Source organism: Neopelma chrysocephalum, unplaced genomic scaffold (assembly GCF_003984885.1).
Source record: "Neopelma chrysocephalum unplaced genomic scaffold, ASM398488v2 Primary Assembly neopelma1_97222, whole genome shotgun sequence".
NCBI classification, from domain to species: domain Eukaryota; kingdom Metazoa; phylum Chordata; class Aves; order Passeriformes; family Pipridae; genus Neopelma; species Neopelma chrysocephalum.
In genome coordinates, this window is record NW_020925863.1 from 2,792,689 (window position 1) to 2,807,038 (window position 14,350).

Genomic DNA, 14,350 nt, shown 5'->3' on the forward strand with positions numbered 1-14,350 from the left:
CTGGAGCAACTGAACCAGGGACAAAAGAAGAAGGACAGAAGGCAAGTTCCTCAGATACACCATTATCTTATTCATCATAAGTAAAGATGGACAGATTCACCTTCTGCACAACCAATGTCAACTGAGCAGTTCTTCATGATCCCAGCAGCTCATTCATGCTCTTCTGCAGTGAAGGAATTGAAATCATATAACAGAACTAGTTAAACTTCGCTGGAAATCTCACAGATCCCAAAGGAAAAATAATCTATTACTGTCATCTTTCTTCCATTCACTTTAAAACTCATCTGATAACCAGACAGTACGTAAAAGTCAGCAGTATTTACCTTTGCTCATAAAGTTTTTTCCAATCAGCTATCTGGCATATCCCTAAAACTGGAAATATTGGTTTTTGTGTGCTTAATCCCAGCTGGTAAGGTCTGCAGACTTTTCCCATGTTTAAATTCTACACCAAATTTCAAAATAAAATATAAAAATGAGAAGAAAGTGTACCTGGAAAACTCCAAATCTGGAGTGAAAATAAAAGCCAACACTTATTCAAATCTTTACTTTCTTTTACATCTCAGAATTTCTAGGGTTTGAGATAGTATTTTGGAAGGTTTGAGACTGGTAATATTGCGAAAAAAAAATAAAAATCAACCTATAACAGGTTTTGACATTATTCAATTAAACTCACTGGTTGGCCAATGAAAGTGAGCACCGCTTGCCACAGAAAATGAAACATTGCATAATGCCCACAAAATTCTAAAGTTTTACACTTCAGCAGATCTGTTAGACATCTTGTTGTGCCCCAGCAAACATCTTACTTTAAACTTGATAAATTTCATAACATAATTTCAATTTAAACTTGATAAATTTCATAACATAATTTCAATTTTTCACTGATTACTGATATACAAGATTAAGGCCTTAGTGCCTTCAATTTACATACAGAAGAGTAACAATAGAAATGATAACAATAAATATTTCCTAGTACTAAAATTTTTTTAAAAACTTAGCGATCATCACTAAAGCTGACTGGGGTTTGTGAGTTATCTGAAAGACCTGGTGTTGCTCTGGATGACACTGTTGCTTTCTTCATCATCTTTTTGCTCATACTATAATGCAATGTGCCCAAAAGCCTGAAATAAAAAGAACAAAAAACAGGTCATGTCCTTTTAAAGCAGTGAACATTTGGTCCACAAAGTTTTACCTACACATAAGGAAACTGTCTCATGATTTCTTTTTCTCCATATTTCTATTTAATTCCACTGTGAATTGCAGAGCCATCTGAGTCTACATTAGGCAAAACACTCACTGCACTCCAACATAATTGGAAAGCGGATCCACATATGTTCACAGGCACAGACATAATCTTCTCCATATTCAGCACCGCCTGTTGATTTATGGACACCTCAGATCAATGTGTGTCATTTCAGTCATTTGCCACAAAAGCTGTGGGGCTTGGAAGTGGATTTGTAATTTGAAATGTGGACTGACGATTCCATTTGGGATTGGGTAGTGTCTGAATAATAGCTAGTATGGAATCACAGTGTTTCTGAGGGTTAGAGCTGAATGCAGGGCTTAAACAAACATGGGTACAGTAACCCAGGAGGAGCAGGCAGTGCCAATCAATTTCAAAGGGGCAGGAGGGCTCCTGACATGCCCCTGTGGGCAAACAACAGGTTTGCACTGGCTATGAACATCCTGCCACACGAATCTCCTGATCTCTGACACGGCTCCAGTGAGTGGATCCAGGGGCTGCGTGGGTGGATCCAGGTAGTGCTGGACATAGCCAGCAAGGCAGACAGACGGTAGGTCCAGCCCTGGGCCAGGGACACTCTTCCTACACGACGACTGCTTTGACACACACTCTGAGCCCTTGGGCACACTGAGAGCCAATAACCACTCCCAACATCCACACATACTCTCTCTCCCACCACAAAAGGGAAAGAGCCCTTAAAAGTACACCTTGACCTCAAAAATTGCAAATCTGAGCAACCCTCTTCTATTTTCCCCTTCAGACTAGGCCACAATGAGTACTTTTGGCCTAGCAGAAACTCTGACTTAAAGCAAAGCTCACACTTCCCTTTTAAGTCAGTATTTTCTCACAGCTGACAAGGAAATAGGGAAAGCTGCCAAATCTGTGTTCTATCTGTGTAATTCTCTGAGATATTACAGAATAAGGGAGCCTAACGCACCACAGAGGCAAGAATATGCTGTGTTTCAGCCACTGGCACAAGGGGTAAGCGATGCCTGGATATACAGCGACGTTCTTGGACACCTCTGGAACCCCCTACAGTGAACATTCATTTGCAGCAAACCACTGGGGATAACAACAGAAGAGCTGTGGGTTTGATTTGTACGGGCACAAACTGCCTGTGAACCAGGTAACCCACTGGCTTGACTGAAGCCACAGACTAGAATAACTGTTTGGCATGGCCCAGCTTCCTTCACTGGCCAAGACCCCAGGTTTGGTTTGCCACAAGAAAGGGATAAACTGTACATCGGCACTGCTTGTAGCTGACTGCCCACAACGTGGCTGCTGTGGGATATAGTTGTGTGTGCATGTATCAGCCTTGGAAATACTGCATTTTAACTTACCGAGGTGCTGGTTTGGGGGGTTTTTTATTTATTTTATTTTCTCCTGTGTTTTTGTTAAGTGGGAATTGAAGTGCTGCATTGCCTTAAAACCTGTGACTGCAATGCCACTAGTTATGAGGTAATAAAGTTACATTCAAATAATTAAGGAAAAAAGCATTACTCTTCAATTTACTTGCCATTTACTATTCACTAGATACAGAGTAACTCATGCTCAAAAAACAGGAAACCACATATAGGGGAAACAGTAAAGCAAAGATCAAACAGAGGAGGTCTGGAGTTATAATTTCGCATCAACATGAATTGCAATAAATGGATCTTCAGCATCGGTATTAATCTGGAAATTAGCCATTCCATCACCAGAAACATACACCTGCTTTCCAGTACATTTGTTGTCCTCCTTTTGTCCAGAAATAACATCACAGTACGTACCAGCAGGCAGTCCAGTTTGCAAATAAACACTCATATTCCTGTGTGAAAATAAACAAATGCTATTTATCCATTAATTTAAAAACAGATATTTCAAACTGTGTGCAAGATTTTTGAACCTGATGCTACTCCCTTACTTTGAAGAGCAATGTGAAGCATGAGCTTTCTAATCCTATCCCTGCTTCATTCCCTATGCTCCCAGCATGAAGCATGCCAGAGTTCAAGAAGTGTTTGGATGATATTCTTGGGCACATGATGTGACTCTTGGGGATGATCCTGTGCAGGACTAAGGGTTGGACTCAATGATCCTTGTGTGTCCTTTCCAACTCAGAATATTCTGTGATTCTGTGATTTTAGCTCTCTAGACTTGGCATACACTTTGAATAACTCGGGTTGTATTACTGATGAGGGATGCTATGGTGCTCTCTGGGTACAGTGTTTCTCCCACTGACTTACCAGTCATCATTATTGAAAATGATGAAGCCTTTATTACCACGGCCAAAAGCAACTTGATTGCTGCCGTTGTCCCACCAGTTGGAGAAAGGCTCACCATCCACCACGTTACGGAAGATAACCATGTTCCTGAAAATACAAGGGACGGCTGTCACTGCAGCTGCAACAGCTCTAAAGCCAGGAGGAACATGAAGCAAAAGCAACTGCTTTCACTTATTTTTTTCTCCCAGTGTCCTACTTTATCTGACGCCAGCGATGTTCACAAACCCAGTCGTTGCCACAGGTAGTGTCCTCATTGATTGTCACAGACTTTATTGAGCCATCCGAGTTACTTGGGGGTCCAACCCAGTCATTGATGTCCTGTAATTCAACAGTTTATAACTTCTTACTGAAAATGCAGAGAGCCTCTCAAGAGAGAAAAGCTAGATGGAGCATCACATTTTCACCAGCTAGATCCAACACGGCCCAGTGAAATCCCTTAACACACTGAAATGTGCTGGACTACTTCTAGGGCCCTGCCCTGGTCCTTATCCACCACAAATGGATCGTCAGCATTGCAGGCTTACCTTTCCATCAACAAAATATCTGGGCCAGCGAAAACTTGACATCACACGTGTGAACCCATACGGATGGGCCAGCATGAAACCAACTGCCATTTTATACAGCCTGTTGGTTGGACAAAGCAAGTCACGAGACATGGAAAGAGAAACCTGCCAGAGAACAGACAGACAAAACAAGCCAAAGAAAGAAGCAGCACCCAGACAAGAGCAATCCCTTACCTGGCATCCCAGAAGGTCAGAATAGCAGATCCACCGGCCCCGTGCCCCCGCTGGTTGTCGTGATTGTCCACAAAGACCAGGGCTCTGTCGGAAGGCACAAAGCCCCAGCCTTCTCCCCAGTTCCTAGCCAAAAACACAAAGAGCTGAAGCTACCCTGTCAACTGCTGTATCCAGTGTAGCCCAGATGAATAGCAGCACCTCCATCCTTACTTTAGGTAGGCCATCTTTTCTCCGTTCCACTTGCGGATCACTGTCCCCAGCTTTGCACCGTATTTGAACTCTGTCACTCGGCCATTTCCAAAGTACTCGCTGCCTTTGATGGGCTCTCCACCCAGGTCAATTACCTGGTACAGGAAAGACACAGTACTGCTTTCTACTTAAAAACCAAACAAGTAAAAGGCATTGCCTTTAACACTGGTTTAAGCAAGAGGTAATACTCGAGCTAATTATATTTTTTGGCCTTCCTGCAAAATTGTATTTAAAGCTATTTTCCCCTTTTACCTCAACCTAGCTGTGAACTTGTTTTCCATCTCCATCCTATATCTCTTTATGCTGATTGATCACTAATACATAGAATCATAGAATCATAGAATAGGTAGGGTTGGAAGAGACCTCCAAGATCATCAAGTCCAACCCCTGATCCAACTCCAATTACTATATCATGGCACTAAGGGCCACATCCAATCTCTTTTTAAAAACCTCCAGGGATGGTGAATCCACCACCTCTCTGGGTAGGCCGTTCCAATGTCTGATAACCCTCTCTGTAAAGAATTTTTTCCTAACATCTAACCTAAACCTCCCCTGGCAGAGCTTGAGCCCATGTCCCCTTGTCCTATTGTTGGTTGCCCGGGAGAAGAGACCAACTCCCGCCTGGCTATAACCTCCCTTCAGGTAGTTGAAGAGAGTGATGAGGTCGCCTCTAAGCCTTCTCTTCTCCAGACTAATTAATGTTTGGGCTGTATCAACTTTATATTTAGTTTAGTCACCAATGTCTCTGCTTCCAGCAGTTGGGCAGCCTCATTTCATTCTGTAGCTAAACACTGTTTCATTATTGGCCCTAGTGCTTGCAGGCCAGATACTGATCTAATAAAATGTGTCTATCAACTTTAGCTTCTGCTGACTGAAACTAACAACTACCTGCTTCTTAGGTCTTGTTCGGATTCGTTATTCAAATATAAAGCACAAATTCAGAACATCAAGCAGCACTAGTCATGGCATTGGAAAACAAAGTTTCAGACTGCAGACACCAGTTACGTCTTCTGTTACAATTTATTATCCGGAATTTAAAATTCAGGAAGTGAAATCTCTTTTTTTAGACCAACAGATTTTTTTACACTAACTTCAATGCAGTAAATTTCATCTCAAGTGAAATTTCCAGGTGAAAATTCCAGAAGATCCAAAACATCTGGGGCATTCTGCACGCCAATTATCATTTATGGGCAGATTAGATATTTGCAAATTATGGTTATTAAATCTTGATGATGATTTCTAAAAATCTTGAATCTGAAAGGTGCTTGGGCTCAGTCAAGCAAAGCATTGCTTTCCGTGTGTGAATGAGTCTATACTGTGCCTACAAAAAAAAGCATTTGTTCAGAAAAATTAAAAAAAAAAATAAAAATATTACCTCCTGGTAAATGAAAGGTTTAGTTCCTTCAGGAAACCACGTAGTATTCAGATCTTTCAGCTTGTCTAAAATCGCCTTCACATCCCCAGGCCACATGTGCTTGGCAGCATCAATTCGGAAGCCTGCTACACCAATATCAATGAGATGGTTCATGTACTCAGCCACCTTCGAGCGCACGTAGTCCTTCTCCAGGGCCAGATCCAGAAGGCTGACCAAGCGGCAGTCCCGGACCTGGACAATGGAAAAATTCTGAAACGAAGCATTTTTCCCCTAATAAACTAAACGTAGTGTTCTGCACACATTTTGAATTTTCTTGCCTATGTTACAATGTCAAATAAAGCATTCACTAGCCTTTGTAAACCAAGCACATCTTTGCCTTGGATGGGTACCTTGGACAGTCATCCACACAGAAGAAGCATTAAGAAATCTGCATTTACCCAATTTACGCATTTGCAGGTGACGAAGGATTAGATTATAACAGCCAAGCTATTACATTTATAATCAGCTTTTTAAATGCAAGTACAAGGCAGAAGTATAAATTGTTTTTACTCAGTAGTCATTTCTTCTCTGATATATGAAAGATTTCTAGAAATTATTTCCTAAATATTTTCAAAATCTCAAGTTATTTTAGCCTTCTAAAACATTAAACTCTGATTTCCTGTACATACAAAATGATGGGCACTGATTTTCATCAAAAGAATACTTTAAACAGACACTGAATATACTGAGATGCTTTTTCTAAGAACTCTCATTATGGGTTTCCATGGCTATGCACATCTTCCTGGAAAGAGCAAGGTGCATTAGTCTATCTTGCAAACTGTACTAAAGAACAGTTCCTTTAGAACTTCTGTCATTTCTCCAAAACCCTTTTCCCCTCAACTTGGATTCAGGAAAGATCAAAGGCATTTGAAAGACATAAGACATTGTTCAAGAAAAGGAGGTATTTATTTTTAGAAGATAATTTTTTATTCTTTGGTAGTTATAAAGTCCTGACCTCAAAATCTAACATAGAGGAATAGATATACTCCTAGGAAATGTCTGAACAGAAGGTCAATTTTCAAGATTTTGGCATTACTATTTTCCTTTAAAAAATCCTAATCTCTCTTTTCTGAAATTGAGACCAAAGAAAACTTCCAAATTACAATAAAAGGCAAAAAATAACTCTTACTTTTTTTTTAAACACAAAACTCCCACACAAGGTAATCACTAAATAGATTTTATGAGCTTTAAATTGTCTTTATAAAGTACCTAAGCACATCTGTCTAAATCTGAAACCGAGCCATTGTCTCAAATAGAGCTATCCCTTTAAGAAGTGGTGTTCCTGATAGCAACACTAACATCTATTATTAATTTGGATGGTTTTCTATGAGGCATTTTGTTTTAAAAAATGTCTGATTGTAAATGAGAGCAGAGAAACCAAAGCACAGGAACAGATGCATACGAAAATCATAGTTCTAGGTTTACCTGAGATATATCATGATAATTCTCAATGTCTCCACTTCTAGATTTACATTTACCATCATTAAAGTCCCAGCCAGAATACGGCACAGCTGGAAAATCTTCAGTCTTTGCATTGAAATAGCTTCCACAAGTGGCATGGTCACCAGCACCAGCATTAGCTCCACACATATGGTTGATTACTGCATCCACATAAATATATACCTAGAGAATAATATTCACATAACAATTTGAGAAAGCTGCTTCCCACAGCACCACTAATTAATGTTCTCTCTCCCACACCTCCTGCCTTATCCCCTATATATGCTTGATTGCTTCACCCAATATTTTATTCAAATTATTTTTCTTTTATTAGCATACAGCAATGGTGATACAGCATGCAGCCCTACAAACAAGCAGATAACAGTGCATCCATTTTTTAAAATGGTAGAAAGGAGGATCCTGGGAACTACTGACCTGTCAGTGTCACCTCTGTGTCTGGGAAGACCATGGAACAGATCACAAAATCATAGAATGGTTTGGGTTGGAAGGGACCTGAAGATCACCTAGTTCCAACCCCTTGGCCATGTGCAGGTACACCTTCCACTAGATCAGGGTGCTCAGAGGCCCATCCAGCCTGGATCCTCCTAGAAACTGTGCTAAAGCTAGTGAAGGACAAGAAGGTGATTTAAGACAAGGAGCACAGCTTCACCCAAGTCCTGTCTGAGTAACCTAGTGGCCTTCTATGATGGAGTGACGGCATCAGTGGACAAGGTAAGGGTTACAGATGTCATTAATCTGTACTTCTGTAAGGCCATTGACACCATCTCCCACAACATCCTTCTCTCCAGATTGGAGAGATTGGATTTGATGGGTGGGCTGTTCACTGGATGAGGAATTGGTCGGGTGGTCGCATCCAGGGGGTAGTGGCCAATGGCTCAGAGTCCCAATGGACACATGTGGTGTCCCTCAGGAATCCGTACTGGGACCAGTGTTATTTAGTGTCTTCATCAATGACACAGATGAAGGGATCGAGTGCACCCTCAGCAAGTCTGCAGATGACACCAAGTTGAGTGGTATGGTTGACACACCTGAGGGATGAGATGCCATCCAGAGGGACCTGGATAAACTTTCAAAGTGGGGCCATGGGGCTCTCATGAGGTTCAACAAGGCCAAGTGCAAGTTTTGACTAAATATAGGAAGCTTTTTCACAATGAGGGTGGTGAAACACTGGCACAGGTTTCCCAAAGAGGTGGTAGATTCCCCATCGCTGGAAACATTCAAGGTCAGATTGAATGGGGCTCTGAGGAACCTGATCTAGTTGACGATGTCCCTGCTTATTGCAGAGGGGTTGGACTAGGATGACCTTTTAAGGTCCCTTCCAAACCAAACTATTCCACAAAAAACCCACCGTCTTCACTCCAGTGCTACCATGTCTTCCCTTCTAAATTACTGCTTGTCTATATCCTTGCATTGTTAACACCAGAAGGTTTTCAAAGCACTTACTCCAACATTGTTGCACCTGGTCACCATGTCTCTAAATTCAGTTTCATTTCCAGATCGTGTGCACAGCTTGTAGCTGACAGGCTGGTATCTTTCCCACCAGGGTTGCTTGGGGTCAGTAACGATAACATTTTCATTTGGAGGTGAAATCTGTGAATAAAACAATGGCACTTGGTAACAGGATACTGATAGTGGCTAATTTGTTTGACCACATTAGAGAAAGAACATAACCCCTATAGATATTCAGTATCCTCTGCTTACACTGGAAATAAAAGACTTAGGCCTGGCTTTGAGCAGGTAGAAACACACTATAAAAATTAGGTCCATGGACATAGTGTCCTAATTGCTTTTGTTACTGTAGGCCTCAAAGATAAAAAAAAAAAAAAAGTCTGAAATCAAAAAATTAGGTCAGCAGATATAGGATCAGGAAGGAACTGACTGCATAACAACTGATGTAACATCCTGCTCTTAAAACTGATCCAACTTCCCATTCTTGTAATGTTTCAGATAAAAGCATTTTTGACCTAATTCTTGTAAGTTTCCAGGTGAGTTATACCTCTTCCAAAATTTTACAGACTCTCTTCAGGGTACCTTTTAGGCTGATGCCTGCTCAGCTGGTGCTACGAAAAAATCTATGAGCCGTAAGCTGGGGTGAGATAAGAAAGGGTTTAATTTTGCCAAGGCAAGAGATGTTACACGGCGCGCGCCCCGGGCTGTGCCCAGGATGTTACATTTATAACAATATCTGGCCAATCCCAAATGTATCCACCCTATAACTTTTGGCCTGGTCCACCCCCTGGTCCGCCTCCTGGAATTGGGTCGGGGGGCTTTTTGGGACCCCCTCTTCATCATCCTTCATCATCTTCGGGGTACAGAGAGCAGAGTCACCCAGTTCCTTGACTCTGTCCTGCGGTTTAGGCCAAGATACAAGCGTTCTCCAAACAAGACAGGCTTGCCTTGACTAAGAGACTAAACATTTTCTACTGGATATGGGAATAGGGTTGATATGGGGGTATGGAATGGGGTGAGAGGATTAAGGAATGTATAAACTAAGGGGCACTACGGGGAGGAGGGAGAAAGGGGTTTGTTTCTAAAATCTACTTCTATTACCTATAAAACTTATAAGGCTTACAAAATTAGAAAAATAAAAAAAAATTAGGGGGCTTAAGGCATCAGGCAACAAGCTTTTGCTGCTACCTCCAAGTCTCTGGGCATAATCACCTGATCCCATCATTTCTCAGAAAGATCCCTAGGTTGCAGCCTACTTAGCTGCCACAGCTTTGTGACCATCTCAGCAAGTCATCATCTGAAAATCTTTCTTTCTGAGACACTGTCAAAGAATGGCTTAAAAAGATATAGGCATATACCACAGTCTGAGAAATCAGTTTAAAAACCAATCAGGTCTGTGTGTCTGGAAAGAAGGTTGCAAAGAAAAGCTATTATTATTTGAATATTATGGGAGAGTTCTTACTCAGGCCACCTTGCAAACTTCTGGGCTACAAGAGACATGCAGGCTTCTCATCAATTTTTCCTGAGCAATCTGACAAGCAAACTGAAACAGCTTAATAAGTGTCTGCTCTCCAGCCACACTACCCCACCCATCTGACAGTACTGGTTCTACAGGAACATGTCTCTTGTTCAGACAGAATAGACTCACATAGGCACACTCCCACCAGAACCTGTGTTCAGTTCATTTCTGCCTGCTCACACCAGGTTCCTACAAAGAAGGGTCTCTTAATGGCTTACTGTGACACTTCACTTAACAGAGAGAAACTTGCCAGTTTGGGTGAACACAAATAGCAGCCTTTCATACTTAATTATTTAAACCTTCAGCACTTTGTTTTTCTGCATTTTTTCAGTCATAGTTGTATTTTATGTTTATCTAGCTCTTAAGAGCTTCCCTCGATTTAAATAATATCAAGCAGATAAACATAGGTTACTCTTCACAGCAGTAAAAAAAAAAGAGATTTAGCCAACAATATGCAATTCTAATTCATCTAAATGTAATAGCACAGAGTGCAAAATGTGCACTTTGGAACAATAAAATAAAGTCATGCTTTCTCAATGATAGCTGAAGAATATATCTGTCAGCATTTACTACTTCCACTACCAATTTCTATTTTTCTTTCTCACTACCTGTCCTTTGAACATTTTGAACAAAATTGAACATTTTCTCTGAAAAACAAATTATCATCCATGTAGCAATTTTACTACCTACTGATAGGAACAGACATACCTGAACTCCTCCAAATCCATTAGGAGCTAAATAGCGTTCACACTCCAGGGCAATATCCTCCCAGCGCCATTCAAAGAGATGTACAATAGATGTCCTCTTAGGGAGGGTGTGGGGGTTGTACTGCCCCCAGCAAAACCCTACAATCAACAGAAGAAAATAGATACCCATCCTGTGCTCTGTGATCAGCTGTGCTCTTCCTACTACCTATTTATGTTCCTGCAAGAGGGTAAAGTACACATTAGAAAATACACATTTAAAAGTAAATGCCCACTTCTAGCACTATATTTAACTTGATTGTCATTTTGTATGAGAACTGGATTCTATCTATGCTATATCAACCTCCCATACTTACAGTAACTTTGTTTTCCTGAAGTTACAACTAAGATGTTGATAGGCTGTCTCCCATAAGTTGTATTTTTATTAGTATAAAGCCAAAAACAACCCCAAAAGGCAAAAGAGTTTTTATATAAACTAAAATGGATATTTTGTTTCTCATTTTAATCCCTAATATTTTACATTCCTATTTATCCTTGAGAGGCATCTTTTTTTTCAAAATGGTGTTGCTATGGTTTGCAACATATTTAGACAAGACCTTGGAGAAGCAGAATATTTCTTATTGTGAGTTGTCACAAACCCCCACATATTTTGGAGGTCTAACATGGGTGTCTGTCATTCATGATATTCATGACACCTGTCATCCAAACAACTACCCTAACCTTGGAAGATCTCTCACAGAAATTATTATAGTGACTTAAATCCAGAAATGCTAATGTCTAATCTCTGTAAACTTGTACAATTTCTGTGGAGATAGTGTCCTCCCAAAGAACACAAGGCAACGGCAGACATTAGAAGTGCTGTGAAGCTCCATAATCAAGAAATCTCCTTCTCAGGGCTGAGGTACAGAGTTTTGCATATGAAGGAGCTTTCCAGAGGAGGAAAATCAGCTGCATGACCTTCTGATGAGCTAGGCTAGGAACTCTATTTCCCAATTCATATCCTATTTGTATTTACCTATGGACAAACTTTATATTTAAATTGCCTCTCTTTTTTCTCACCTAAAGAGATACAATCCGTAACAAACCAGAAGTTAAACAACTATCAAGGTTTGCATTACTCTATTTAGGATCTTGTTTTGCACTCTTCGTGTTTAGAAGTTGATTCAGACAGTCTGAGACACAAAAAGCACTACAAGGAGGACTTTTGCAAACAAAAGGCTGAACTACTACTTCCCTTAAACAACAAAACACAAAATCTTGTTACTTTCCTCTTAGTATCTGTTTATTATAAAAAGCTACCTTAATACAGAAACAACACAGGGCAAAGAAGGAATAGGGAGATTCCTAGGTGTTGTTATAGGGAACATCAAACACTTCACGGAAGGTTTAAACAGAAACACAAGGGCCTTCAGGTTTGCTACATGAAGGAAATCAGTGCTTTTCCTGATTTAATACACATTTGGGAATGCACTGCTGAAAACCCCAACCTGCTATGATACAGATACCCAGGCCAAAGTTTATATCAAATCTTACACGACTTCCACAAAATGATTCTCATTTTTGTTTCAAGGAAATGATAATTCATATCCATCGGGCAGTAGAGCTGCACTCTTTGGAGTACATTCAAGCACAAAATACACCAGTTTATATAGTACAGAATCTGCTTTCCAGAGCCTGTTGCTATCAGCTGTCACTATTCTTCACAAGCAGAGTTATTTAGAATCAATAATTTGGTATATTTAGCTTGCTTTTCTGCTTGTGAACAAAATAATTTTAATGAAATTATTTACTTGTAGATCAGATAAATTTCAGCCATTAGCAGTTGTTGTGTGCATCCATTTTCATGAAAAAATGCTTCTTTGCCCTGATAGGAAGAACATACATTAACAGAAAATAATCTAAGGTTTGATTTTCTCTGATGAGAGAAGCCATTTATCAGACTGGCAAATTTTACTTACAGCAGTAAGTACATAAAGCAGTAAATTACACAAAGCAGTAAGACTAATGTACTTTGACCTAACCAGCTCCAAGGCTTAATGCTTGAAGACCCAGCATTGTTTTTCATTTCTTTGAAATAGATATATGGTTTTTCTGACTTCAGTACAAGCAATGACAAGAAAATGAGGATGTTGAAATCCCCACCACATTCTGATGGATCTAGCTTCACAATGCTTTTGAAACTTAAAAACTAATAGGCCTGTAATCCCCTATGGAAGAGAGCACAACTGATTGGACTTCAGAGAACATGCGAGAGAACTGTCTCAGAAGAGTGCTATTGCCGTCTTGGACAGCATGAGATCTCAGGTCACCTTGTCTTCTGGGTTAGTCTGTGCTGTGAAGCTCAGCTGCAATCTCCAACACACCAGCAGCAGCATTTACATTCGCGAGAGGTCTGACGCAGGCCTGCTGAAGCTGTTACAGGATAGCAAAGCAGTGTCCCTGTCACTTCGAGCGTCTCCCCCCAGGACTCCCCTCACCGTGTTTCGCACAGGCGAACCAACCCCGCTTCGGCCGCTCCTCCAGGGCCCGGCAGGGGCAGCGCTGTCGGCCGCAAGTGCGCAGGGCCGGGCCCCCTGGCTCCCCGAGCTCCCCTGGCCGCGCACACTCCGAGAGGAGCGGCAGAACCCGGCACCCGGTACATACGTGCTGCGCCGGACCCAGTCCCGCCCCCGCCGCCCTTCCGCAGCCCAGAGCCCGCAGCCCAGAGCCCGCAGCCCCGCCCCTTCCGCCGGGGTCGAGCCGGGCCCCGCACAACTGCGCCAGAGCCCCGGGGAAGAGCCGAGCCCGCCTCTGTATACCCGCCTCTGCTGGGGATCCCTATTTGGGCTTTCGTTTGTTTGCTTTTCTTTCCCCTGGAACGCTTGTTTTGTTTGCCACTGGTTTCCTAAAGTAGCTTGCCTTGCTACTGTTCCTATTGTAGGCCAAACACTGCAGCTCCTACCCGAACTAGCAGCTCCTGGCAGAAGGTCCTTACATGTTATATATAGACGACTATATACAACTATTTACTTTAGTTGTGGTTTTGTCCATTCTCAGAGAAAAGAAACATTTTTCTATGACTAACTCCACTAGTTACTTTGTATGTCAAAGCCACTCTAGCAACACTAAAGTAGAAAATATCTAAAAGTTTTATATTACATGTGATTATGTTGATTCAATAGAAGATTACAGTCTGGAATATATTTGTTCTTGAGATTTGGGAAAGAAAGGCTCTAGGGATATACAGTTATCGCATGCCTTAAAAAAGTATTTTTGTCCTTGAGCACAGCACCACCTTGCTGTTTCCCTACTTCACTGCTTTGAAATCTCACTTACT

At 41.3% G+C, this 14,350-nt stretch overlaps 1 protein-coding gene across 4 annotated transcripts; it reads right to left on the bottom strand.

Annotated features, from left to right (window-relative positions):
- Nucleotides 1-976: 976 nt before the first annotated feature.
- On the bottom strand, nt 977-13,696 carry LOC113961474 (pancreatic alpha-amylase). 4 transcript variants are annotated; one of them, XM_027671809.1, is made up of 14 exons: nt 13,678-13,696; nt 13,344-13,446; nt 11,992-12,049; nt 11,039-11,254; nt 8,806-8,952; nt 7,327-7,524; nt 5,863-6,093; nt 4,449-4,582; nt 4,239-4,361; nt 4,026-4,125; nt 3,698-3,819; nt 3,463-3,588; nt 2,949-3,047; nt 977-1,118 (listed from the first exon to the last, which is right to left on the bottom strand). In XM_027671809.1, the coding sequence occupies exons 4-14, from the start codon at nt 11,204-11,206 to the stop codon at nt 992-994; spliced, it is 1,575 nt and encodes a 524-aa protein (XP_027527610.1). In that variant the 5' UTR covers nt 11,207-11,254; nt 11,992-12,049; nt 13,344-13,446; nt 13,678-13,696; the 3' UTR covers nt 977-991. The 4 variants fall into 4 exon arrangements, with proteins under 4 accessions (XP_027527610.1, XP_027527609.1, XP_027527612.1 ...); XM_027671808.1 differs by lacking the exon at nt 13,678-13,696 and having other exon boundaries at nt 13,344-13,595; XM_027671811.1 differs by lacking the exons at nt 977-1,118; nt 13,678-13,696 and having other exon boundaries at nt 2,722-3,047; nt 13,344-13,595.
- Between the last annotated feature and the right edge of the window lie 654 nt (nt 13,697-14,350).